Below are 27,835 nucleotides of genomic sequence, written 5' to 3' on the forward strand. Positions count from 1 at the left end.
CTGAGTCGTCAAAATAGCGAGGAAAAAAAGGGAGGAAAAAATTAAGATGACTGGGAAGCTGCTGGAGAAGCATAGGAGCAGATTCACTTGGAATTCCACTCCTAGTGCTGTGGCTTAGGATGAACTTGCAGTCGACTTTACAACTGCTGAATGCCCAGCGAGGAGGAAAACAAATTGTCATTTACTGTCGTCATGCGTTTTTTAATGGCACTTGTGCTACAAACAAAGAGCTCTGGACGCAGAGAGGAAAAATCCTATCCCGAATCCCTCTGGGCTTCCCTAGACACATGCAGACGAAAACACGTGCGCACGTAGCACGTCTCGTCTCAAAGCGTGTTGTCCTGGCGGTAGCAGCTGTCCAAGTTGAATCACTGGACTTGTGCTCAGCTCATGCTGAAATGGGTCCAAGCTGTTTACGGGACTGACCGGAGAAATTCGGAGCTGGCTCCTCTGCAGCTGCAGGCGAAGCAGAAAGCCCAGCGCAGCCTCGGGTGGCTCCAAGGGCAGCGTTTTCTGCACGTTGGTGGGTGGGGACCACACCGAGCCCTCTCGGGTTGCTTTCGGGGCAGCAAAGCTTTTTAGACCTCTCTTAAATAACATCCTTGTTTTGCACAATGAGGGGAAAATCCTTGCTGTCGTATCTGAGAACTGTGCTGTAAATGCTGCAGGTGCACAGTTAGCCAGATAACTAGTGGAAAATAAGGAAAATAATGGTTTTCATTGACTGAATGTCTGCAGAAGTTTCATAAAGTTGACATCTTGCAATGAAGTTCATATCCACAGCCCACCCACTCTGTATCCTCATTTACAAATCACCAGCAGAGTTGGTGCTCTGATATCAGCTTTTCAATAGCTGGCTGCCACTTGAGTGTAATTTTATTACACCGGGAATCAAACTTTCCTTCTTATTACAGCGCCGATGCTTGGAAAAACAATTGCCTCCTTTCTGATTTTTCCTTTTATCCACAAGTGGGGCGGCTGTAGCTGCGTGCTCGGTGTTACTCAGAGCTCTGTGATGGAGGAGACGCGGATCATCAGCATCCCGCTCCCCTCGCGCGTCCGGAGCTGAGCATTCAGACCAGCAGGCCCCACGAGATGAAGGGCGTTGGAGGATGTTGGATTGTTGCTTCTCTAAATTGGACTAGCTGGAACAAGTCTGGCTCGTGGGACGACGGGAGTCTGGTCTGGGAGGTGGGGAGTGGCCAAAGTAGGTGGAATTAGCGGGCACTTGGTTCATGTTTGCAGCTCAGAAACTTTTAATCTAGTTGTTTGGGTCACTTTCAGGGATTTTTTTTTTTTTTTACCTTGTTTTTTGGGACAGAAATTGATGTGGGGGAGAGATTGCTTTGGCAATGCTGTCGTCCTGCCAGTGATTTGTTGTTCCTTTGGTACATGGTGTTCCCTTTTTCTTCTCTTTTATTTTTTTCTTCTGATCAGGTTGGCTGGTTGGGCTGAAGGATGCCCTGCACAGTCTCCCTTCTTGGAGAGGGAGTGAGGCAGGGGGCATTTAGGTGCTAAAATGTCCTCTTGATCATCTCATTGCTGGTGCCTCTTACGAGGCCCTGCAGGAACACACTCACATAGAATTACTTGGGTCTGGAAGTTCAGTTGTTAGACTAATAATAAAAGTCCTTCCTTTTCTGTGGAAAAATGCTTTTCTGAGGCATGGGAATCCTTTAGTCAATGTTCCAAATTTCCAGTGAAAAACACTTTTGAACAAGAATGTCTTGGCGAACTAGGCAGTTCTTTGTGGCTTGCAGCAGCTTTTCGGTCCACAGAGAAACACAACCAAAATGCTATCTCATTCCTGTCTCCTGGAGGGGTTCCTTAGTTCTCTCTTGACAGAACTTGAGATTCGAAGCCTGCCAGACTGTATTCCTGGTAGGCCTGGGCCACACAAGGAAGCAGTCTGTGGTGGTGTGCGCTCCAAAACATTTCTTCCCCAAAATATCGATAGTTTTGCGTCAGATCATCTTAGGAAATGAACATCCCTTGGCAAATTGCAAATCTTTCTTTTCTTAGTTTGCTTTCCTTACAAATGAGTTTAGGACTGAGGCTGAGTCTCTGGGTGTGTGGTGCCTTGTGGCAGAACAATCTGGAAATGAGAGCAGCACGGTGTGGCTGATGTTCCTCTCTTGGGTTGCCCAGGCAGCTGGCAGCAGATGTGACGGCTGAGCTGGAATCTCCTGAGTCCTGGTCAGGTGCATCAGCCACTACATTGTCCTGCCTCTCTGCTTTTTGGGAAAATGGTAGAGGGATAGGCATGGACACCCTTTTCCTCCCCCATGTGAGTTAAAGTGGAGCCGCTCTTTGGGAACAGAGGGATCATTCTGACATTCCTACTGCAACCTTTGCACTGTTATTCCTCTGTTATTCTTTTTATCACTCCATTACTCCTCGTGCATCCTCTGGCAGGGCTGGAAGGAGTCCTTTCAACTTGTCTCCTGCACTGAGCAAAGGAGTTGGTTTATAGAAATGGTTCTGAAGGGGAGAAGGGGGAAACAGCAGAATGAAGATCTGCATTGTGATCACTAAGAAAAAAAACAGATGAGTGGGATAAGAAGGGAAACCCCAAAGAATTAAGAAATCCTAAACTGAAGCATGGAGGGAGAAAGGAGCAATTACATTAACATTAATTTTGCATCTATTTCTGTGCACTTCCATTCATTTATATAAATAGCACTTGGCAATTCAGAGTGTGAAGCTGGTTGTCAGTGCTGGCGTGGCCTCTGTCACAGCTGGTGACAACCAGCAGCTCCTCTGCCACCTGAATCTCGATGGCAAGTTCTCCCACGACAGTTAAATCCAATATTCATAAGAAAATTTCTTTTCCTTTTACATCAAATGTCAGACTGACCTAAAAGTTGTTGTTTTAGTAAATTACCTCTGGACTCTCTTTTCTTTGGCAAGTTGGATGCAGGCCAGGGCTTGTTCATGATTCCAGTGAAACACAGCTCATGTTGTAGGGCTCTCTCTGGGTCTTAGAGCAGCCTACAAGAAGTCTGGCTTTATCACCTCTAATTTACATCTGGGGAATAGGACGGGGGTCCATAAACATCCCCTTGAAGATGGGAGTCTCTATGAGGAGATCTGCAGGGACTTCCCCACCTGGGGTGCAAAAACAAGGGACCAAGAGGGAGCAGCACTGATTGGGAAAGCCTTGGTTAGAGGTGGCAAAGGCAGTGGAGTCCCAAGGATTTAAGAGGCTTTCCTTTGTCTGCATGTGGAGCTGACTTGGGTGTGAAGAGGGCAATACCAATGAGAAATCCAGCTGGAGAAAAGCTATTCCTTGCCAGGTGGGTGGTTTTAGATAAACATTTTGAGGGCTGTGATTTCTGCTGCTGTACAAACCAGAAGTATCTACAACAGGGAGCGGTGGACCTCCTAGACATTGTTTTTCCGCTGTCCTCTGCGCTGCTCACATGCTGTACTTGCCTTTTCGGAGGAAAAGAGCCTCAAGTGTTCCGGGGGCAACCGGGGTATATTGTACCTTCCGCCCCCGAAAGGAGAAAAAGGGGGCAATCCCAGACAAACTGCTCTCTGTCTGATTGCTGAATAACCCGGAGTGCGTGGGGGTTCTGTGCAGATAATTCCTAATGACGCGCATTAGTCATCTCCTACTGCGGTTTGGGGCCGCGCTCCAGCTGTCTGGCTCCTAACGAACGTCCCGCTGCTGACAGCAGGGGCGAGCACAGCACTAATGCAAACAATGTGCACCTCGGGGAGGTGCAGGGGTGCTGATTCCTCTTAGCCAAAGCCAGAATTTGGGGAGAAATCCCACCGCTTTGTGGCTTTGTACAGAGGAGTAACCGGAGCACCAGCGCCTGGACGCTGTGGGGTTTCCTCATTGTTTCCTAACCCAACGGGTAAGAAAATGAGAGAAGTGAAAATAGTCCCTCTGATTACCCTCTGGCACGCAGAAGTGGGTGTCCTTCATTGTCCCTCTTTTACCTCGGGGGGGAAACTGAGGCAAAATAAGTGCCTCAAGTCTGGTGGGTGGATATGAGCGAGGCTGGAATGAGCCCCTCTTGGACCAGCACCAAAGGGAATAGGAGGCCCCTTGTGATGGTTTTTCCTGCCTTTATTGAGTGCAGAAGGGTTAATGCTGAAGTCTGAGGCTTTGTCCCAGGTGGTTTGTGAGGCAGCTGTGGATTTGGGTGGAAGAAGTGATCCAAAGGCCCCATCCCTGTGGTGTCTCAGCATGGGCAAAGCCGTCCTCCAGTTAGATTTGACAAGAGCAGCTTTAAAGCAAGCCACAGAGGTGGGGTCTGACCAGATACCATTTCTGAGGGTAGCTGAGTTTTGGGGAGTCTCTGAGTTTGATGCTGCTCTGGGGTTTTGCAGTGTGGCAGCTTTAGGTGTTTCAGCTCTCCGTGCCTCACGGGCAGGCAGGGAGGGGCAGGGCTGGCTCCTCTGCTGGCTCCCTGCCTGCCATCAGTGGCACTGACGCAGTGAAGGTGTCCCTCTGCCATTAGACAGCCTTCTCCACAGGCATTTCTCAGCTTGGACCCCAGTCTGATCAGCCCTCTGATTGTGCAGCAGCAAAGGGTGTTCAGCGCCTTCTGATCCTCTGAAACCGCTTCCATTTTAGGCCTGACGGCTTGTTTTCCTGCTCTCCGTGTGTGCTTTTATTACAAACAGCAGTCAGCTCTTCAGGGATCTCTGTATAAGATCATGATTCACCTCGCTTGGAAACACTTTTTCCATTTTTTTTCCAGCGTTTTCCTTAATCTAAACCAGCGCTCAGCGCTGCTTGCTCCAGCTCCGGGGGCCGAGCTTGGCCGAGCCCGCCGGGGTACGTGGTCCCCAGCCGAGCGGGCAGAAGCAGTTGCCCTTTTTCTCCCCTCAGTTGCCATCAGGGATTCCTCTGAAGCCTGGCAGCTGCGGCCTTTTCTCTTCGTGAAATTAGAAGTTTTGAGGAAGGAGCTAAAAATACCTCAAGGGAAGCCTGGAAAGATGGTGCTGGGTTTGTGGCCACTGCGGTGGTTTTGCTTTTTTCCTTTCGGGGGCGTATGGCAAGAAAGAGTAAAATACCATTTGTTAGCAGGGCTGGAGGAAATGCCGGCCCGAGCGTTTTTGGAGGAGAAATTTATTCTAGAAACGAAGGGAATGACTGTGGTATTTCCTGTCGGGGTTGTCGCTTATTTTGTTTGTGTCGCAGCAGGGTCTGCAGGCGCCAGCCGGGACGTGGGCTCCTCCGTGCCCCGTGTGGTACGGAAATGCACGTGGAGAGGGAAAGTTGCTCACTACACACAACCCAGGAGACCAAACACCTAAATTTTGTGCTTCTCTCTACCACTCTCCTGCTTCACAGAGTGAATCAGAGAACGGTTTGGGTTGGAAAGAGCTTTAAAGTCCAACCCTTCTGCGGTGGGCAGGGACATCTTTCACTAGATCGGGTTGCTCAAGGCCTCATCCAACCCGGCCTTGAATGCTTCCAGGGATGGGGCATCCACGGCTCCTCTGGGCAACCTGTGCCAGTGTCTCATCAACCTCAGCACAGGAAATTTCTTCCTTATATCCAACCTAAATTTAGCCTCTTGCAGTTAAAAACTGTTGCCTTTGTCCAGTCGCTACAGGACCTGGTAAAAAGCTTTTTTCCATCTTATAAATCCCCCTTAATATATTGAAATGCTGCAATAATGTCTTCATGGAGCCTTTTCCTCTCTGTGCTGGGCTTTTCTCTTCCCTTTGTGCCTCGGTTTCCCTTGTTTGCTCCGTTACCTGCCTCAGCTCTCCCAGTGCTCCATGAAACCATCGCTGAAATGCTCTGCCAGAGTTCAGGGTTTAAGGCTGGTGTGTGTCACTGGCCTTACCCATCTCCTCCACTGTGTTTAACACCAGCCCTTCTTGGGTGTCTTGGCTTGTTCTCCTGCACCAACAAATGCCCTCTTGATTGAGGGGGAACAGGGCTGCCCTTAACCTCACTCAACATCTGATGGCAGGGAGGGTAAATAGTACAACTCGGGTTGTGTGAGGAGGATTCACTGTCTTCATTCCTCACAAAACTGCAGAAGTGAGTACAACCCGCCAGCCTCCACCACCCACACCTCTTCCACCTCAACATTTGCACGCAGTGTTGAGGTCCTTACAGAGAAGGTGCTGGCCCTGCCTCCCCCTTGATGGTGCATTTGAGGCCCTTTGGGTCCAGTGCTGCAAGAGATTTTACTCCAGCACTTGGCAGTGCCCCAGGCTCCCTGTGTAATCTTAAACCAGTTGCTCCGAACCAGATTTCCATGGGTGTAAAAAATCACAGCCTGCTCCAGCGTTTAGGAAGTGCTTTGCATCCCCTGAGACTTCCTAGTACTTTGGGCACTGCCCACTCTTATTTTTTTTTTTTAAAAAAGGAAAAAAGTATTTGTTGCTGATAGCAGTGATGAATTCACAGCTTGAGCTGTGGGTCAAAAATGTGAGGAAGCCGGGGCAAGACTGAAAAATAAAGCAGTAACCAGCTTCTCAGGGTAATAAATATGTATTTATCCCTCTTGCAAATGCTTGAGAGCTTAAGGTCTTGATTTCTCTGAGAGATCCAAGAGGTCAGTTTGTTTTATATGAAAAAAAAAAAAAATTATGTAATTAAGAAATGAAGTGGGTTTTCATTCCCCTGTTGCAGCTGGGGTGTTTGCAGCTCTGCTCAGAAGCAGAGCAGAGCAGTGTGGGGCAGCTGGCGTCCTCCTGCTGGCTTCGAGCCACGGCACATCAGCCTTGTTGTTGATGTAGAAGAAAAGGATGCAGCAGGGTCGTGGCTCATTTTTTTTCATTTTCTCCTCTCTCTCTCTCTGGAGCTTTAGACGAGTGTTCTGACATTTTCCAGCCACAAGCTGTTTGTCAAAACTTATTTGTCTGTGGAATTTGTGTTGCTCAGCACAAGCAGGCAGCTTGTGCCGTGTCCCAGCTCGCTGCAGCGTTCAGGGCTGTGCTGAAAGTGAAACCTGTGTTTTGAAAGGTTTCCTGCAGCGAGGCCGGAGCTGTGAGAGCTTTTCCCTTTCCACGTCCTGCTCCTCTGTCAGGAGAAACCTCGAAAGTTCCTTGCCCTGATTTTTTTCTCTTACTTTAGAGAAGAGCTCTCTGGTGAACCCACACTGGGTCAATTTGCTACCAGCATCAAGGAGGGATGAGCCAGCCAGGAGTGTTCAGAAAGGCACAAGCAAATAAAAATTGTCATAAAAGAGTCTGTACCTCTTATTTTCTAACAGAGATAATCCAAGGTGGCAATCCCACCTGTATTTGCCTGCCTCTCCAGAATGATGTAGACCTTCAACACTAGGATGGTTATGGTCATCTTTTCTCCTTTTGAATTTTAGGCTGGTTTAGAAGTAATTTGGTATTTTTACACATGTTGGGCCTGGTTCTAGAAATGAACCTGGAGTTTGTCCAAACGTTGTGGGTCTGGAGAACTGGGCTCTAGACACCGAGGTGATGTAACTGCCTGTTTAGCACAGGCCTGTAACACTGCTGGAGTGCCCCATTTGGTGACTGTCCCAGCGCTGGTTCTTCCCAGCCCTTCCTGAAGCACAGAAAATGCCATGAGCAGAGACAAAAAGTATGCATTTCGGGTGATCCAACATGTTTACCCTGAATCTGCTGGGGTTTTTTGTTGGTTTGTTTTGGTTTTTTTGGTTTTTAAGCTTTTCAACAGAATCGCCTCCAGCCTTGACTTCCTGAACTTCAGTGGGTGTTTGCAGAACTGGAGGAGCTGTCAGTTTAAAAATAAACCAAAGGGCGCCCATCCAGCTCATTCTCCTGGTCAGAAACAAAGCTGTTTCGCTGTGGCTCTGCTTTGCCTCTGTGGGGATGGAAAGTGTGCCTTCACATGCTGGCAGCCCAGGCCCAGAGATAAAGTCCTGTGCTCAGGAAGGGCTGTCACCCACCCATTCTGGGATTATCCCAGTGAGATGCCGGCAGGACCAAGCCCTGCCTGGGGTTACACCTCGGAGGGAGGCGGCCCCGCACTTTTGTACTCGATGAGGAAAAAACTACTGATTGAGGAGGTTTTTGTGCACTAGTAGGAGCAGAGTGCTGGTTAACTGAGGTGGCTAAACCTGGTCTGGGAAGTAAAGAGGGTTTTGATCTGCCTCGGAGACCATCAGAAAGTCCTGGAACGATCCAAGGGGTGCTAGAAGGATGCTTGGCTTAGGCCTGGTCTGAGAAGCTGAATGAATGAAAAGGTCTCAATTGCTGCTAAATATGCACAAATAGAGGATAGGAGAAGTAGCTTTTACTAGTCCCTGGACAGCTGAGTGCCCAGTCTGCCTGTGACTCCACTGGCTCTTCATTGGGCAAAGTTAGTGTTTTCTCTTAGGATGATTAATGGGTCAGTTCAGGGTGGGCATTTACTATGTATAGTGTAGCGGCCCTGATACACTTTGCATTTTGTAGGTCCTAACAAAATAACAGCCACCCCTACAACCATCCCAGCACTGCTGGCTTTTAAAATTCAAGGCTGTCTCTCCACCTCCATTAGGGGATGCTTGCTTTTACTTCTTAATTTTTTGCCTCAAATATTCCTGTGTTCTAGTAAACATCCTCTGAGCTTTGGTTTTTGGATTTCCAATGGAAAAGTACTAGGGTGAAACCATGGGAAATGCTGAAGATGGACAGACATCAGACACTTGACATGTTGGCCTCTTTGATAATAGTGCCTTGTTCCCAAATGAGTCCAGAGCACTCACAATTTTCCACTTCATGAAAGCATTTTATTAAAACTAACAGTGGTACAGGTGAGTGTCTTCTTGTTTACAGAAGACCTTGTGTTTTGACATGCACATTTATCAGCAATGTGGAATGTCCCTAAGGTCTGTGAGTCCAGCAGGCAGCTTTGCCCTAAATAAACCAAATGCCTATTGAAGTTAGGGGAGTCTCCTTGAGAGCTTTGGATCTGTGTGTCAGTCTGGGCTGCATTTTGGGACCTCACCATTTTCTGCTTTTTTGTTTCAGCTGCGAAATGTCAGGATCAAGTTTGAATATGAAGGAGAGAAAAGGTAGGTACCCAGCACAGTCCCCTACATGTACAGGAACAAATTACCTTTTTTACCCAACGTCATCTTGCTGACTTCAGCGAGCTGCAGATGAGCTCACAGCAGGATTCGTTCCCCTAAAATCAGCTAGGGTTTTATATGCAAGAGCCTTGCCTCGTTATCCCATTTGTATCCACAAGTAGCTCCTGGGATTTGCACACAGGAGAAGTGGTTCCAAGCTGGAAGTCATTAAATGCCTCTTTTACAAGGGACATAGGGTGCATGCTTGGATCCTTTTCTCTTTTTAATTCTTGAGCCCTGCTGAACCACAGCAGGGCTGGAACTCTGCAGAAATGTGTCCTTTGATTAGCAGTCCATGACACTTACTTAAGATAACCAGATTTTGGGCATGGGTCCCATAAAAATAGGGCTGGGAGTTAAAGCTTGTCCGCCCTTCCCTGCTTGACATTTTCATGGAATCACCTCTGCTTGGTGCTTGGTGACTGTGACAGGGCAGGACACAGGCTGATGGTCCAAGCTGCATGTTAGAGCCAAAGAAAATTTAAATTACTGTAGGGATAGGCTGTACCTGCTTTACATACCTTTAGAACTGCTGCATGTGATGGTACAGGACGGTCATGGGATGCCAAACTGCATCATTCCCACTTCCATCCTTCCTCCCTGTTCAGAGCCCCTTGCTGAAAATGGAGATGATAAATATTACTGACCAGTGCCTGATATGGCTTTTCTCCAGTGAAGGTCTGCTGGAGACTTTCTTTTCCACCTGTACCTCACATTAGAGAGAGGGACAGAGAAGCTGAACTGGGATTTTTGGGAGGTGTTCTTGCAGGGTAGGTCAAGTACCCTCTTGGGCACTGCAGACGAGCATCATTTCTTTGAGTGTAGAAGCAAGGACCAGGGTTTATGCTTCATGATAGACCACATGTCCTTTCTTCTGAATCGTCACTCAAATCCCAAATTTCAGTATGCTTCTGCTAAATCGAGACTGTTGTTTTATTTGTTTGCATATACAGGATTATCCAGTTTCCAAGACCAGTCAAATTCAAAGAAGTGGTGCAGAAGGTCACGGATGCTTTTGGACAGACAATGGACTTAGTCTGCGTGAACAATGAGGTAATCTTCTTCCTTCTCCTATGGGGCAGGTTTGGGGTGCCTGGTGCCAACTTCACAAGTAAGCAGTGGTTTGTTCTGAAGGCCCTAATGTTGTGCTGTGCTTCCATGTGAACAAAAACAATCTTATTTTGCGGTTCCCGGCTGGTGAGCGTACACGGATCGACACGGCCCAGATGGATTCTTTAAACTCCAAGCCAGACTTTTCCCTTCTCAAAGTAAGGCCTATTTCAAGTGAGGCCTATTAAGTAGTCACACTGGAACACTGTCTTTTCCCCAGAAAAGAAGATTCCCCTCACTGAAACGGGAATATGAAGCCTTCCCATCCTGGGGGCAGCTGCAGGAGTGTGCAGTCCAGAGCAGAGGGACAGTGCTGCTCACACAGTGTACTTTGATCTAGCACTGACTTTGGTTCCCCCCAAAGCCCCAGAACGACGTGGATGTTCTTGTGGCTGGGGCTGCAGTGAAACGTGCATCACTGAACGTTCCTCTAGCAGGTCCTGTGGCCACATAAAAGCAGCCAAGAAACCCTCCCCCTGAGATCCTTGCATTTTAGGGCTTGAAGACCTTTTCCCTCCATCCTTCTTCACAGCAAGAGGCCACTGTGTTTTTCCAGCTTTTCCTTTGAGCCCAGCAGTGTGTGAATGGAGGGTATTGCTGAGGGCTGTTACCTAGAAGGGGGAAATCCTTGGCATCTGTTTTAATGTGCTCAGTGTTCTCTTGAGGCACCTTGCCATAAGCTGGGCAGGCATCTCGAGCTACTGGATTCTCAAGGTGGGTTTGGCTTTGGGGAGGAGGAGGAGGAGGCCAGATGACAAAGAGGTGGGCTTTTAAACACAAATCCTTTTGGATCTGTCCCAACAGCTTGCTTGTTTAGTGGAAGTATTAATTGCAAATGACCTACAGCCTTTCATCGAAGTATGAATGGAGGGAGAGGTCACGAACAGAGCTTTCTTCTTTTTTTATTTTTTTCCCCTTTCTTTTTTTCCTCACTTCTGTTTCAATAGAGATTTGATCCACAGAAAAAAAAAGATCTTTTTTCTTTATAATAGCTACCTTATGATACCAGAATGTCCACTGGGTTTTCACTTTGAAGGCAGTCGGGTTTCTAATCTTGGGCATTCTTTGACAGCCCTCCCGGGAAAAGCCTGCCATTGAATTCTCCAGGAATGACTCATTTCATTCCAGGTTTCTTTCCACTGGAAGAGGATTTCTTTCCAACAACAGCAAACAGAAGCTTAAATAATGCATTTTATCCCGCTTTGGAGACCATCTTTCTGGCCATGTGCACAGGCACATAGCAGGACCATGAGCAGGCCTTTGGGTTCTCCTGACTTCTGAGGGTTGTGGGTGATTTTCAGTGCTGTGTTTTACTATATATAAAAATTCCTCCTTGTGAGAACCCACAGCTTTGGGAAGATGTCTGAGACGTAGTAATTCAGGGTTGTTGCTGTGGAAACACTATAAACAGACAAGAGTGATGTGTGGGGAAATAGCCTACACGTCCACATGGTGACACCTCAACATCTGGCTCTTAATGTCTTCTGCGCCGGGTTTTCGGGGTTTATCATGACTGCAAGTCTCAGGGGTAGCTTTACCACAGACTCATTACAGTTAAATATTTCACCCTTTCTTTATGCTCGAAGGCACTTGTGCTGTAATTCTTTGTTGCCATCGGACACCTCTCTTGCAGTAGCACCTTGCAGGCCAAAATCACCCTGAGGTGAACAGGCCCCTGCAAAATCTCACTGACTGGCAGTCCCTGTCCTGGTGAAGGAGGAGCCCTGAGGCCAAGATCAGTGGGATGAGCATGCCAGCTGGGTGGAGCAGGGGCACGCATGAATCACATCCTGGTGGGACCATGGAATCAGCAGGCTCGGGTTGCTGTAGATAAGAGCAGGGCCTGGCCATGGGTGTACCATATGGGCATGTCTGCCTGTTAGTTCTAGGCTGGGCTCATCTTTCTGAGGTGCAGGAGAACAAAACCTGGCCCGGCCACGGACAGCACGGCGTTGTGTTTGTTGGACAGCTGGCTGTGTGATGGATTGAAAGGCTCTAACGCTCCCATCCAAGCTGTAAAGGTCCTGGGTATCTAATTTGGGACTGTAAAATCTACAGGATAGCAGGATGCACTAAACTTAGCTATTGCAGTGCCCTTTTACAGACCTACCTTTTAGCATCTTGAAGCTGGGTGTCTGAGGTAGGCCATAAGCTCAGGACCACCTGCTTTCCACAGCTCCATGAGCTTGGCTTTCTTGATGGGACGTTTTTGGGCCCTTCACTACAGGAAGGATACTGAGGTGCTGGAGCATGTCCAGAGAAAAGGCAATGGAGTGGGGAAAGGTCTGGAGCACAGGTCTGATGAGGAGCAGCTGAGGGAGCTGGGAGGGGTTTAGCCTGGAGAAAAGGAGGCTCAGGGGAACCTTATCACTCTCTACAACTTCCTGAAAGGAGTGGGGAGCCAGGTGGGGGTCAGTCTTTTCTTCCAGGTAACAAGGGACAGGATGAGAGGAAACAACCTCAAGTTGCACCAGGGGAGGTTTGAGTTGGCTATTGGGAAAAAATTCCTTCACTGAAAAGGTGGTCGAGCACCAGAACAGGCTGCCCAGGGCAGTGGTGGAGTCACTGCCCCTGGAGGGATCAAGAGACGTGTAGATGGGGCACATGGGGACGTGGTTTAGTGGTGAAGTTGGGAGTGCTGGGTTCTGTGGCAAATTCTCTGTCTGAATTTGATCTCTGTGCACTAGTAACAGCTAAATAGCTGCTCCAGGTGTGACTAGGTGTTTCCTTGTCTGTCTCCACGACCAACCTGCGATGTGACTTGGGCCACCATTTCCCTTCTGAGCTCCCCGTGCTTGTCTCCTCTGAGGCTGTCCCTCAGCACCGGTTAGGTTAGGGAGAGTTAAAGCCTGGGGAAGTGGTAGAGGCTCCATTACGGTGGGGGGAGGAGATAAAAGCATATTTAACAAACATTTGTCGAGAATTGTTGATGCCAGTTGGTGCTGCATTGGGCAGGAAGATGAACTAATTGACCTCCCAGATTTTTCCCCAACCCTGTTTCCTACTATTCTTTGGCTTTCTGCGGTGTCTTACAGAGTGAGGTCTGGCAGCTCTGTTGCAGTCAGTGAAAACTCACCCTTTGCACTCACTTTCTTAACCTGCAGTGACTACCAAGCCCCACACTAAACATCAGGCTCTAGGGGAAGGTGCTGTTTAAAAGCAAGAAGAAAACATAATAAGCTCTACCTAGCGAAACTTCTGTGTAGGTAAACTTTGCTGTTCGTCACAGCTGCTCTCTCTTTAGATCAAATAAACCCAGTTACTGGAAATACACCCTGGCAATTACTGCCATGGTTCTGCATGAGTCTGTATTGAGTTTCATGCCTAGCAGATACCTGTTCCCGATATCCATATGTGCCACAGCCTGGAAGCCAAATGGAGTGAAATCTTCTTGCCAGATATGGGTAGTAGGTAAAGCCAAGCTAAATACTGGCTCCAGTCCCTTTTACAAGAGGGCAGTTTCTGCCTGATGTTTTTGGCTGCTCTGAAGCAGGCACACAAACATGTTCATGTTGTGATAGTTGAGTGAGATGGAGTGACCTGCAGAACATTCTGTTCAGAGGGGTTGCTCTGAGCACTTGTGAGGAGCTCAGTAAAGAGATGGGTAAGCAGTGGGACTGTACTTACAGTTCAGATTTGAGGTCTGCCTGGTGGTGAAATGAGGGAGAGCAGCTCTCCATCATCCTCATTCTGTTTGGGTGAGTGTAGGGGAGAAGCCTTTCTGCTTGGTGCAGAGCCTTGCTGTGGAGCCTTTGTGAACTTCAAGAGGGTCGGGCAGTGCCCCAAGAGAATATCTCTTCACCTCTACTGCCTAAGGGAGCGGAGTAAGCTCTGCATTTGGGAGAAGTATTCAGTACTGTCTTTGTCTGGTATCTGCTGTGAACATGGAATGTTCATTCAGATCCCATGGGCTTTTGTCCCAGGTGACAGATGACAGGATGGGAGGAAATCCCAGAATGGGTCAGGTTGGAAGGGATCATAGTGGGTCTTCTGGTCCAACCTCCCTGTTCAAGTAGGGTCATCCCAGAGCACATGGCACAGGATTGTGTCCAGATGGTTCTGGAATATCTCCAGTGAGAGAGACTCCACACCCTCTGTGGGCAATCTGTTCCAGTGCATGGTCACTGCACAGTAAAGAAGTTCTTCCTTATGTCCAGGTGGAACTTCCTATGCATCAGTTTCTGCCTATTTCCACTTGTCCTGTCGCTTGGCAACACCAGAAGAGCCTGGTTCATAGTCTGACCCCTCCCTGCAGACACTGACAGACATTGGTGAGGTCCCCTCTCAGTCATCTCTTCTCGAGGCTGAACAGCCCCAGCTCCCTCAGCCTTTCCTCATGAGAGAGATGCTGCACTGATCAACCCTGTAGCCTCTGCTCAACCTGCTCCAGGAGCTCCATGTCTCTCTTGGACTGAGGAGCCCAGAACTAGGCACAGCATTCCAAATGTGGCCTTACCAGGTCTGAGCAGAGGGGCAGGATCACCTCCCTCAGCCTGCTGGCAATGCTCTTCCCATTGCATCCCAGGATACCACTGTCCCCCTTGCCCCCAGGACACGCAGCTGGCTCAGGGACAGCTTGTTGTCCACCAGGACCCCCAAGTCCTTTTTCACAGAGCCATGGCCTCAAATTGCACCAGAGGAGCTTTAGATTGGACATTAGGGAAAATTTCTTCACCAGAAGAGTTGTCAAACAGTGGAACAGGCTGTCTAGAGAAATGGTGGAGTCACTGTCTCTGGAGGTATTCAAAAGGCATGTAAATGTGCTGTGTAGGGACATGGTCTAGTGATGGATTTGGCAGTGCTGGGTTGACAGTTGGACTCATTGAGGTCTTTTCCAACCTAAATGATCCCACGACGATGATGTTAAGCCTGACGTTCATCATGAAATAGCTGGCCCTCCTATGGCTCAGTTCTCTACCTACAAAACAGGGGTGGAAGATAACCTTCCTATCAGACAGGAGAGGAGAAACTCAATCCAAACCTTGAGGTGCTCGCAGGGTAGAAAGAGCTGCCACACAGACACCTAAGGTGGAGCTTGGCAGGCTCAGGCTGCAGTCCTTGGGTGGAAGAAGTGACTGTAGCCGTTCCCTGAGGTGAAACCTCATCTCTGCTGGCCAGGGGCCACAACTTTCCCTTGACCTGGTCATCCCTGAAGTCCTCACCTCAGAGCACACAGTCTTGAGGTGTATTTGCCTGTGGCCAACAGCCAAACCCTCGGCAACACCCTGGGATCAAAAAGGTTGTCACAGTTGGCTTTTGAGAGTTGTCTCCTGTGGCAGCTGCCCTGAGGTGTGTTTGCTGTGGCTGGTGGCGTGAACCCTCATCACACAGAGGGCTGAGCTGCCTTTCAGGAGTTCTGGGAAGCTGTGGCTGCCTGTAAGACCAGGGAGGGCCTACTGGGAGCTGTGGCTGCTCGGTCCCTTTGGTCAGTGGAATTCCTGTGTACTTTGGCACAGCCATGAGTGTTGCATGTGCTGTGTCGCCTGGATCCAGTGCCAGTGCCTGAGGCAACCTGCAGGGGCTGAGCCCTGTTTGTTGTGAGATTAGGCAGAATATCCCTCAATGAGGGGCAAGAAGTTGTGCTTTTAATCTTAGCCCAGGGCAGCAGAAGGCCACAGAGCTCCTCTGAAGTGCAGCTGTTGGACATTGGAAGCTTTGCAGACTGTCTGCAGGACATGGTACACCACACAGCAATGTCGGGAAGGTCAAAGTCCCCATGGAGATATGAGGGCAATAGTCTGCCACTCACCAGGAAAACATCAGGACCTTCAGCTGCCTGGTAGACACAGCACTGTGTAGTTCTCTGTTCTATTTACCTTATGAGGAGCAGAAGCTGAATTTGTCCTGCTAGGAGTGAAAGGAGTGGTTCTTGGATGGAGAGCAATGCACTCTTCTCACATCAAAAGGGAAGAGGCTCTTATTTGTGGGGTGTTCCTGGATTTTACCTGGTGGCCAGACATTACGGAGGCTCTGTCAGTGTGATGGCAGCAGCAGGGAAGGGCATTGAGGAATCTACCACAGTAAATCCTTGAGTGCAGATCACTGCATTCTTGGAGCACCACTGCATGACCATCTTCCCAGGAAGAAACCCTAGGAGAGCGTGTGGGGTTGTTTTGGGCCTGGGTAGCAGCAGGTCTTTCCTACAGACTCCAAGATCAGAGCAGCCCCAGAGTAGCAGGCAGCGAGCCTAAGGTTTCATCCCAGCCCTCTCCTCTTCTCACTGGCTGGATTGCTGATGTGACCTTTAAGCTTTCTCCTTGCAGATGTTGTTTGTTGTGATTTTTTGCGTCTGTTCCTGGGTAGATGAGAACTTGGAAGAAAATGTTAAGAGCTCGGCAAGCTGGAGGGCAGGGGGGCTCCGTTTTCCACCGCCTTCTTGGGTTCCTCCCTCATCCCCCTATTCCCAGGCTGCTCACTGTAAGAATCCGGCTTCCTCTGTTTACCCAAAAGTGTGACATTGCCATTCCCCGGTGTTTGTTTAATCCCTTCCAGCTCCTGATCCCGCTGAAATCCCAGGAAGATTTGGACAAAGCGCTGGAACAGTTGGAGCTGAGCCCTTCCCTGAAGAGCCTGCGGATCCTTGTGAGCGCTCCAAAGAAAGCGAATGTGAGCCCTTCACCTTCTCTGCTCTTTTGTGTCCGGAGCGAGATGCCTTGTTATTGTGCTGGGGAGTGGAAAAGAGTCTCCTGGCGGTGAAGAGCAGAGGGCAAGATGGTCATGAGGGGGGTCAGCCCTGCTCTGGCTCAGCAGCTCGGAAATACTCCTGTCATAGTAGCCCAGAGGCCGAGCTCAGCTCCCTTTGCCTTCTCCAGCATCCCATGAAGGGTTAAATATCAGACTGATCCTCAAATAAGGTTAAACTCTGAGAGGACCCTTTGTGCTTTCCACCTGGGGATGCTGCCATTCCTTTGTCCCTTCTCTGTGTTCAGGGTGATGCCCTGGCCCTTGCCATGCTGGGTGGCGGTGTGGGGACTGTTCCCTCCATGTGCTGCTGCAGTACTTAAAGCTGGGAAGAGCAAACTGGAGAATGCTTCAGTCTCTTTTTTTTTTTTAATCTTTATTTATTTATTAGTTTTTCCTGAGCTCAGTGGTTTTGCAGTTAATCCTTTTAGCTTGACCTCGCCTGCACAGAGTGTCTTGCCAAAGCACATGTCGTGCTGCCCCAAGCACAGGCTGTAAAGCAAGGGATTTGTAGATGTTGCAACTCTTGTTTCTTCTTATATTTCCTAGAAGTACTGGAGAGATTTGGAGTCTTGAAACTCACAGTGCTTGTCCTCGTGCTACTACTGGTGCTCACAGCCCCTGGAAATTCTCCATTCCTTTTGAGAGGCTTGGAAAGTGCAGGGACCTGCTTCCTGGGGGAAAGCTGAGCCATCAGCTGGGGTTTCCTAAATCCTGGGTGGAAATGGGGCAATCTGCCCTGGCAACTGTGGGAACACAGCAGTATTGCAGGGCAGCTTCTAAGAGCAGAGAAGCCAGGTAGATTCCTGGGTACCTCTGAGAGTAGGTCTATCTCTTCCTGAAGCTCCTGTGTGTAGGAACACACGGTTCCAAGGTCATGAAAATTACATGAAATTACCACAAAACCTGCGCATCCTGTAGAGTGTTATCTCAGTAAGACTTGGCCGCTGCCATTTAAGTTATCATCTGGATATGCATTTCTTTGCTCTTCTCTTATCTGCCTTCCCTGGCAGAGCCTGACCCTCTGTAGAAATCTGTTCCTCTGCCCTGTTACAGAGGAACCTCTGCAGTGCCTAGGCTGCCACTGGAGTCTAGGGAGCACGGAGGAGAGGTTCTGATTTTGGGATTCCAAGTGTTTTCAGGCCAGGGATCAGTCTCTGTATCTTTCTGGAGATAATGGGGTGCAGGGGCAGTTTTTTTATGTCAAATATCTGTATTTGCCATTATCTGTTGGAGCTTAATCTTAATCTTACTAGACTGTTTCACAAACAGATGTGAATTGTTTGTGAAGGGTTTTGGATCACTTCAGTTTACGTGCGTGTCTTCTTCCTTTATTTTTTTTTATTCAATAGTTCTTGGGTAATAGGGTCACGGGGAGCCAAACACAGGGTTTCACATGTCCACGGGGCTCCGGCCAAGTCTGATCCTTCCCTTTGTCTGATTACCAGCTCCTCCAGCCAAACAACAGCAAACAGCACGAAATGAGGATCTCCAGGTCCATGGGTGATATCATGGGATCCCTGTACAAGGACTCCGAGAGGACGCGCAAATACTCCACAGGTGGGTGAAACGCAGCACTCTGTGGGGTGTGCTGTGCTGCTGCGGGCTGGCCACCGCCCCCTTTCCCCTTTTTGTCACAGCCCTGTGGCTGTCACAGTCTGGGTGGCCACCCTCACCAGTGGCTCAGTGCAGTTGCTGCTTATCCTCAGCCTGAGGAGGACACTCTGCGAGCCGCACAGGTTGGACGAGCTGTGCTGAGCAGAGTCACGTTGGGCGCGACAGTGAGGAGAACAGGGGGCCTGGGGTGTGGTTTGGGGAGGGGGGGAAATGCAGGGATAAAAATTTCCCATGAATTTGGTGCCACTGAGCTTCATCAAAACGAAGAGAGAGGATCTACAGGAAGCCAGGGATGTTTGGGACCTCGACATAGTTATTCCTCTAATCCTGGGCTGTCGTGCTCTTGGTGTGTGTCCCCCTTTCCCAGCTGGCAGAGTCGTGTATCTGTATGGGCTTGGGCTCCTTGGCTCCTGGGCTGGGACCAGCTTCAGCATTTAAGGACCAAACGTGTGTCCCCCCATGCCACCAGCCTTTTCTTGGTGGAATGGCATCTGTGGTAGCTGGTTTTGTTGTTTCTCAGGAGAATGGATGTGTGCAGCGTGCTTGTGGTGGTCACATTCCAGAGGAAAGGGAGCATCCCTTTCCTTCAGAGGTGCTGGGAGTAGGTACCTGCAGCCCCTGCAGCCAGGCTGGCAACAAATGCCTGGTCTCTTCTTGCAGCCCTGCAGGGAGCAGAGTTTGTTCGTGGTCTCATGTGGTGCTTTCTGTGGTTTTCTGTGCTTGAGTTTGTGCTTTTCTTGCTTTGTAGAATACTCTGAGCTTGTTTAAATGACAAGCCCTGTTGATCAGTTGGCTGTGGGAACTTTTGTGTGAAGAATCTTGCAGGATTTTGTAGAGAGCAGGGTGCCTTGTGCAGAACTGGTAAAGCAGCACACAGGGCTGTATAGCAGGGATATAATTATTCATATTACAACCTATAGACAGGAATAATGTTTTTTTTCACACAGTGAATACTCTCTGCCATATCTGTGGATGCAGCTTGCAGGGTAATTTCTACAGATCCTTATTGTTTTCATGCAGTTATTCACCAACTGTAGAAATTGTAGCCTTGGGTGAAGTGGGGCCTCCTATACAAATATACACGAAGAAATACTTCACCCTCCAAAGATCCTTTGTACTTATATGGCAGTAAATGCTTCCAAACCCTTTTCTCTGTGCAACAAAAGAGTGTTTTTCTCCAAGGATTTGCCCTTTCTGTGTTTCATAGCCTGTGCTGCCTTGATAACATATCCTGTGGTTTGCTGCATCTCAGACAATGATATATATAGGAAATATTCTTCCAGGGTAGGTCCAACATACCCCTTGTGCAGCCATGTCCAGCTCTTACTGAGGCCAGGGGCGGGTGGTTCACGTACAAGAGCTCTCCTTGGGCTTGGTGTTTGGATGTACCAGGGTTGTCTTTTTCTATTGTATTTTTTTTTTCCCTAGCTCACATGGCTCTTGAGAGTTTGCCCAGAGTCTGGCAGAGTCACTTAGATGACCCTGAGTGAAATGCACACACAAACACATGGTAAGGCACAGAGCCTCAGCAGAAACTGTGCTTGTGCAAAACATCTCTGCTGCTCTCTTTTTTTTTTTTTTTATTTTTTTTTGTGGCCCTTGTTAAGCTGTTAATGGAAGCCAGTGCAGAGCTGTGGCACTGGGAGCTGTCACTGATGTGTGAGCCGAGCGTGATGGGCAGAATTGATTCCATGTGTAGCTCTGCTAGGGAGAAGATGAGTTCTTGCAAAGTTAAGACTTTCCTGCTAACTTTTGTGCCGTGTTTTGGCCTTTGCTTACTGTTTTGGAGCTGCTGTGGTACCAGGAGAGTCACCAACCAGCTCTGCACCACTGACTGTGAGGTGTTCACAATCCAGCAGATGCATTTTCTGACCTCCTGAGTCAGACCTGGGTAATCCAGCAGCTGGGTAGGAACTCCAGAGGGCTGAAAAGCAGAGCAGTGTTTCAAATGGAGCATTAAACTGAACGTCAGGGAACAGTCAGACAAATATGATCCTGTGTTTTGGTTTCCTGAAGCAGGGATTTCACTGAATGTGGTGGATAGTCAAAAGGCAGCCTAAGAGGCTGAAAATTCTTCAGGAGAAACTCTTCTTCACTTGCAGTTGCAAGGTATTTCACAGTGTTTTCCTTCTGTTGTCATCAAAGTGGTTGCTATCAAGAGATGATCTTAACTCAGTTCAGCTTTTCTCTTGAAACAAGATTTAAAGGGAGATTCAAAGTGACTTTATAATAAAAGCTAGTTCAGGGTTATGTTCTTCATGTTTCATGTTTTTCTGCTGACTCTGCCATGTAAACAGCAGCGAAAAATAATGAAACTCTATGTTATTGGCACAAGCACGTTGGAAGGGATGCAGATGTTCTGGGGGAAGATTTGGCTATTTTTGCTTCTGCTGGGCAGAAAATGTCTTCGCTCCATGTCCCTGAAAAACCTCATGAAAAGTCAGTATTTTCATTTTATTTTTTTTTTCCCTCATAAACTTTTTCAGTGGAAATCCCCTTCCAGCCTTTTGGTGACCAGCATCTGCAAATGCTCGTCTGAGTGCCAGGAAACTTGGACTAAAATCCTTTTGAGTTCTCTATTTTGAGATAACTGCGGGTTGTTTTTATTTACTTCGAGGAACTACATGTTTCAGAACATTATCCACAAATTATTTAGGAGCCCTGTTTCAGAACTGCCATTTCAGTGGGAACCTTTGCCAAAAGCTTTATATTTTTCTTTTTTTTCCCCATGGTTTTCCATGGTGGCAAACCAGGCTGCTGAGTGAGCTGTGGCATCGTGTACCTGCCAGCCCTCTCCAGACCAGGAGTGTTGCAGGAACTGGGATGGATGAGACCTCATTTTGAGAAGAAGTGGAAAATTTAGCTGTGTGCATCATGCCAGCTGCTTTAGGGCTAGAAAATAGGCTCTGTCCTGCTTATTAGTGTAGAAGTGCCCTAAATTTGCCTTAAATCAAGGTATGGTAATTCATCCTCAGAGGAACAGCCTAGAGAGGATGGAATTTGTAGGGGTCCCATAAGAAGAAATGAAGGAGATTTAGTCCACCTGCTCACGTCTCCCCTTGACAGTCTGAGAGTGAGAAGTGTCCTGCAGGTTTCTCTCTTCCTCTTGATCCCTGTGTTTCTGCCAGGGCTCAGAGGAACACCGGCACATCTTGACGTCACGTCCCTCGTCCGGCTCCACGGCACCGTCATCCAGGGCTGGGCTCCCCGTGGCTGCAGCTGTGAGCTCAGGCAGCTGCCAGCAAACCCTCCCCAGCCCTGACTTTTAAGGGGCTTCTCTTCCCTTCTTGATGCTGATCAGTAGCGGATGAAGTTTTGGGAAGAGCAGGGGAAGGATGAAGCCAGGGAATGCGGAGGCGGAGGGAAGCCAAGCCTGGCACGGGGGAACTGGCTGTACGTGCAGCACCACGAGCTCTGCACATACTGCATGAAAGGCACTTATTAAATAAAAATAACAGAAGGGAACATGAAAGACCCCAGTGGGTGCCAGCAGTGACTGTGAGTCTCCGTGCTGTCCTGGTTCTCCCTCCTTGGGACGTGCCGTGCTCTGGTCTCAAATATGTGGCTTTGCATTAGTGTGTGTAACATGTGGAGCAGGAATCCCTGCCCAAAGCACCTTGCTCCAGAGGGTTACCCAAGGTCAGGTGCTCAAGCAGTGCCAATCTGCAGAGTTTCCCTGAGTTCAGGAATCCTGAACAGAGCTGCTGAGATCTGACCAGCAATGAATCTGACTTCACTCTAAAGAAGTGCCTCTCAGCCTGCCCCATCCCCACTGGAGCTGCCAGGTGATCCTGTACATCCCAGGACAATCTCCTGGGGGTCTCCTCTCCCTGCCTGGTGCTGCTGCTGTTTCTTGAGTGTTAGGTCAAGTGAGAAGAGCATCCATGATGTGTCAAACAGGCATGTCTGGGCTTGTGTCTGTTTCTTCCTCTGCCTCAGGATGGGTAAAGCAGCATTATCCAGTATATCCAATAAGCCTGGTGTTGCTCCCACTGTGAATTAAGTCTCCCACAGGGTACACAGTTGTTCTCTCTCTCTCTCTCTCTCACTCCTATTTTCTACTCCTCCAGCAGCACTGGCATTGCCTGAGGTTTTTTTAACATGACAGGATAGGGCTGGAACAAGGAATCAAATCTTGAGCTCTGGGGCTCTGCTCCCACCACCTCCTGTGTTCCTCCCAAGTCAATGGGCATGCCTGGATGCAAAGCAGCAGCAACCAGGGCTCCTGGAGGTGTGAAGCTGCATAAATTAATTTGGGCAGCACTTCTACCCAAACAACCTGGCTGAAAGGGATCTGGTTCAATCCAGCAGTTTCCAGGCGTGCAAAAGCCTAAGCATTTTGTTTAACTTCCTCACCTGCTGGGAAATAGCTGGTGTCTTATCCCCTTTTAAAGTTTTTTGGCAGGAAATGTGACTCTGGAAGGTCAAACACAACTAACCTACGGCTGGGAGTAGTTGTTACAGGCTAAGGCTTAATGCGAGATCGTGCAAAGCCCTCGCGCTTGTGATAAATCTCATTTAACTCCCTGGGTTCAAAATCAAACAGGGCTTGTACAGCTCTTTGTAATACCAGAGTCAAAGACTTTTCTGGGTAGTAAATGAATTGTTGGAGCAAGAGAACCCAGCAGTGCATGAGCAGACCCCCACCTGATCACAGCAGTAACAGAAACGCCCAGCAGAGCTAAGGTAAAGTGGTTACACCGCACCAAATCCTCTTGGCAGCTTTTCGGAGCAAGAGCCACCCAAAAGTCCTTGTGCTGCATTCCAGATTGGCATCTGCCAAGCGAAGGAGGGGATGCTGATGCAGTGATTTATCCAGGGTGCCCAAACTGCTCAGTGGTGAAACGTTTGTTTATTTATCTTCCAAGAGAGGATGCCGTACTTCCCAACTGGTTTTGTTTTTAGGGCTGGTGGAAAGCCAGTTCCTTATGAGCACTGAAACACTTGAGAGATTCTCTCCCCCTGATCTTGGCATCACTTCAGTTGGAGTTTTTTTCGCTGTGTTCTTATCCTGCAGGAAATCTGTGAAGGAGAAAATAGGAGAAGAAGAAAAAGAAGTAACTCAAAGCCATATGATTTTCATTTTTACAGTCCGAGAAGGAGTCTGAAGGAAGATGTATCATGGGACAGAAATATCTGTGGTTTTGGTATAAATCCAGCAAGCCTGATTTAGTGATCTTTAGTGCTGGTGTGACACTGTTAACATTAGCAGCTCCTGATGTGCATCTGCACTAGTAAAAGGTGGGGACTCGGATTCGCAGTGTTGATCACGCTGATGGATTTGTGCCAGGGATCCCTCTGGCACAGTAACTGTGATGCAGAACAGCAGCTGAAGAGGGAGAAGTTGTGATGATTGATCAGTGTTGACTTTTCATGATGGGATAGGCCCCTTCCCAGCACCTTTTCTCTTTGTGCTTAGCCTGGGCGTGTTGTAACCAAATGGTAGCAATGAACCCAAGAGTTGGCGAGAGCGCCGCAAAAGTGGATCTGAAGTGTAAGGAGACACGTTGTCCATGTGATTCCTAACTCCTCAAGGATGTGTGCTTTGCAGAAGTCTGCTTAAAAACAAGTTGTTGTGTTGCGTGAAGGCTCGTGTTGCACAACGTTGACCAGCTAAAGCTCCAGCACGGAGCAGCACGGATCTCTGTCAGCAATTCCTTGCCATGAGGTGATGACAGAGCAGGGATGGAGGGGAGTAACCACAGAGAGAAAGTGGAGCCAGGGCTGTGCATCTGGGCCAAGCAAGGGCTACAAGCCCTAAAACCTGAAAAGGCACAAGGAATCAGTTGGAGTGGATTTGGGGAATAAGGGGGAGGAATGGGTCATCTACATAAGGAAGCTGTGGAGTTCTTTCCCAGGTGAAAATGGAAGCTGGTTTTCCTTCCTCTTTAATTTTGTGTCGGGAAAGGGTAGAGGAGGGTGTTTGAGTGCAAATTGTTTTTGTGTATAAGAAGTGTTGAAGGGATGTTGCACGCAGTTCACCTGGGCTGTTTCCCAGCTTGCTGAACAAGGCAGTGACGTGCTCCAGGGAGGAAATGGCCCGGAGGTCAAAGAGGGGAGGTGGGTTTGGAGTTTGTGGTTTGCTTTGAGATTGACTGATCGTATCACAACAAAACTCTGGAGCCCTTTTCCTTTCTGGCATCGGCAGCGCCCCTGGACACAGCGCACATCTCTGAGCATCCAGGGTGGGCTGAAGTCAAGTCTTGCTACATGTTGTGTGGCCCCCGTGGCAACAAACTCTCCGTGTTGCAAAGGCTTTGCAGGGTGCCCATAAACAGTGTCACACCTCTAGGTCTTCCGTTCCCATCCACACAAGCTCAAACCCAGCGGCATCTCCGGGAGGTCTGTGATCACTGGAGCAGCAGCACCTCTGGAAGGGCTTGGGTTGGCAGGTCCCCCCTTTGACCTGTTCCTTTCCCGTGTCCCAGGCTCTCTGCACACCGGTCGGAGCTCTCCGCCCCCGGGCAGCGTTCCTGAGGAGCAGCAGCAGATCGCCCGCCAGGGATCCTACACCAGCATCAACAGCGAGGGCGAGTTCATCCCCGAGACCATGGACCAGAACGTGAGCGGGGCTGGGCCGTGTGGGTTAAGCTGGGAGAGCGCTGGGCGCGAGGGAGGCTGAGCTGTGGGAGCTGTTCCCACGGTTACATCCCCAGCGGGGGCCCATGCGTGGTACTCAGGCCAGCTTTTTCCAGGAATGGGTGCCCCCAGGCTTGACATGCCTGAGAAATGGCAGGCCCAGTTTCCAGGAACCCTGAAAGCCGGCTGCAGTGGGGACGGCAAATGTGCTCGGGCACGTCAGGTGGCTCTGGAGGAGCACAGATCTGGGGCACACGTGTGCACCAGCTGCCAGGCCATCGTGGCTGCAGATCCCGTGGACCATGAGGGAATGTACCAAGAAACCGATTGCCTGTGATTGCAACAGCCTGGGGATATCAGCAGCTCCTGCTGCTTCCCATGTGCGCTTTCTGCCTGAGCTCCAGTTACAGTTCTTGGCTCTGCCCACAGCCTCTCTCTGTGGTTTTGTGTCTCTGTTCCTCTCCCACAGATATATTTTTTTTAACTCTTTTAATAAGGAGTTTGTATGTTCCGGCCTCTCAGTATTAAAAGAGCAGCAAGCTCTTCAGTGATGAGCAGTGCCCCTTCCTCCAGTCAAATTGGTGCCCATGATGGGGAAAACTCTGCAGTGTTGAGAGACTGGAGGGAGAGACTCCATCCCTGCTCAAGATATAGCTATAGCTCTGAAGAGCTGTGGATCCTGTGAAGTCAGCTGGGAACATAAGTCATGCTTGCTGAGCTCTTGGAAGTGCAGGATCAAGATCCACAATTTGCAGGAGGGACGTGGAGGGACATCCAGAAGGCACTAAGCTCACTCTGTCAGGGTGCTGTGCTGGCCTGGGGAGACGTGCATTCCCTACACTCCAATAGCACCCTCTGGCCCCCACTTTTGTGTGCAGGCTGTGCCAGTGTTTCCATGGCAAAGCTTGTGTTTTCAACAATTTATTATACAGCCATTAATAAAATAAGAAGAAGTCACTCCGGGTGAGTCTTGGCAGCGTCAGAGTGCAGATGTATCGTGTGCTCCCTGCAGCCAGAAGTTGGCTCTCTGTTGTTTTCACATGCCTTCCAAACACGTTTGGGAGGATTAAGACAAAGTGTGTGCATGCAGGAGGAGGGTCCCCATGACCCCTTTTGGGTGTAAATCAGGGCAGCTCCTCCAGCTGTTCATGGAGCTCCATTAGTTCAGAGCCCTGAGCCTGCTCCCGATGAGGGTTCCCAGATGCTCTCCTTGCTTTTCCCCAGCATCACACTGTGGGTGGCTTGCAGCCCTTCTCTGGTGAACTGAACGCAGGAAAAAGGGAATTTGAGGGGTTTTTTTTTCCTTTTCTCATTGAGCAGCCATGCTTTTCCCTATATGGGCTCTGCCCTCAGAATGTCCTTGTACTGCAGCTTCCATATATGCCTTGCAGAAAACCACTTAGAAGCTGAAGCTTGGTACCCATTGGGGAATGCCCCTGTGCAAGCCTGTGATGTAACTGTGGTCCTGAGACCAGCCTGGCAGATGAACAGAGGCTGAGTATGGAGCATGCTCCAATTCCCAATTTTATGCTTTTGAGAAATTAGCCTGTTTCAGCATTAGCTGCTGGGAGAGACCTCCTGGCGTGGCTGGCAGAGGCAGGCAGTGGGTTTTAGGAGAGGTCTTCATCCTCTTTGGCTTGGCTAGTGCATTTTGAAGGGTGAGGGGTTTGGTTTAAAAACTGGGAAGCAGAGAAAAACTGCACTTTGCAGTTGGGCCCGTCCAGCCAAAAACACCGTGAGCTGTTATGACAACCAGGCGAGGAGGTCTTACAGGAACAGCACATGGAAAGAGAGGCTGTTGGGGAAGGGGGAGCGATGTGGGAACCAGCAGAGTGTGACTCCATGTGGCGTTTAGGCCTCGTTGCTCAGCTTTCCCAGGAGTGAGGTGGGCTGGCTGTGGAGCGGGGCTGAGCAGTGTGTGCAGCCAGGAGGGAGCGTGGTACCGCCTGCAGCACAGCGTGGCCCGGAGCAGGCTCTGCTCCATGTGGAAGTGCACACAGCCCCTGGGTTTACCACTCCGTACAAACCCTCTATTGTTACTAACCAGCTATAAATAACCCCGGCCAGCACAATGTCTCATCCAGGAAGCAACACAAATGCAGCTTTTGACTCACTGAGCTGGGGAGAGCCAAGCCGGTTCCTCCGGCCAAAAGCCCTGCTGATGCCGCGCTTATCAGCGGAGACGAAGGCTGGGCTCGTGTGCCAGGGCAGCTCGGGAAGTCAGGAGTCCAGGGCTGCAGTCCTGGCTGTGGTGCACGATATCCACTTGGCCTTGGGCACATCTCTTGTGTCCTGATACATATTTTCTTTTAGTATTGTTATTACACTTCGAACGCTCTGAATCTCGTTGACTCCTCCGTGTGCTTTGAACATCAGGGTGCTAATTATCTTTGCCTCAGTTTTCCTGCTGGCAAACGGCAGTCGGAAAGACCCAAAAATGCAGAGAGGGCATCATAAGTGGATTTCCACTGGGAAGAAAATTTTTTGTTAGGCTGAATCTCATCCCTATGGGACTGGCATCAGCTGGTGTAAATCAGCTGGCTTTGGAGCACCTTTGCTGACTATGCAGAGGTTCTGGAGATTAAAGAGCTGCAGTGCATGGTTTCAATGTTTCCCCTTTTCTTTCACTGTCAGATGCTTGAAGCTTTCATCAGCCCCGACGACTCGCTGTCTGGGAGCTGCCAGTCACTGGACAGATCTGTGGACAGGTGAGTTGAGCTTCTCACCATGTTCACCAGCTGAAATGCAGCCTCTGCTCCACAGCAGGAGAGAAGAGGAGTCAGTGGCATCCCCTGAGGTTTCTGCTGGGC

General features: G+C 49.3%; 1 protein-coding gene across 3 annotated transcripts in view; it reads left to right on the forward strand.

Annotated features, from left to right (window-relative positions):
• Positions 1-27,835, forward strand: part of LOC114065134 (mitogen-activated protein kinase kinase kinase 3-like) — a 76,123-nt gene that overhangs the window by 35,647 nt on the left and 12,641 nt on the right. For 2 of the 3 annotated variants that reach the window (XM_027898795.1, XM_027898797.1), the window contains exons 4-9: positions 8,938-8,981; positions 9,992-10,091; positions 16,641-16,754; positions 18,278-18,389; positions 24,875-25,008; positions 27,660-27,733. In XM_027898795.1, coding sequence (XP_027754596.1) covers positions 8,938-8,981; positions 9,992-10,091; positions 16,641-16,754; positions 18,278-18,389; positions 24,875-25,008; positions 27,660-27,733 — 578 coding nt within the window. The remainder of the gene's footprint in view (positions 1-8,937; positions 8,982-9,991; positions 10,092-16,640; positions 16,755-18,277; positions 18,390-24,874; positions 25,009-27,659; positions 27,734-27,835) is intronic. The other variant, XM_027898798.1, reaches the window with a different exon arrangement.

This window comes from Empidonax traillii, unplaced genomic scaffold (assembly GCF_003031625.1).
Source record: "Empidonax traillii isolate 1590-97213 ecotype Southwest subspecies unplaced genomic scaffold, ASM303162v1 scaffold624:size695616, whole genome shotgun sequence".
Lineage (NCBI taxonomy): Eukaryota > Metazoa > Chordata > Aves > Passeriformes > Tyrannidae > Empidonax > Empidonax traillii.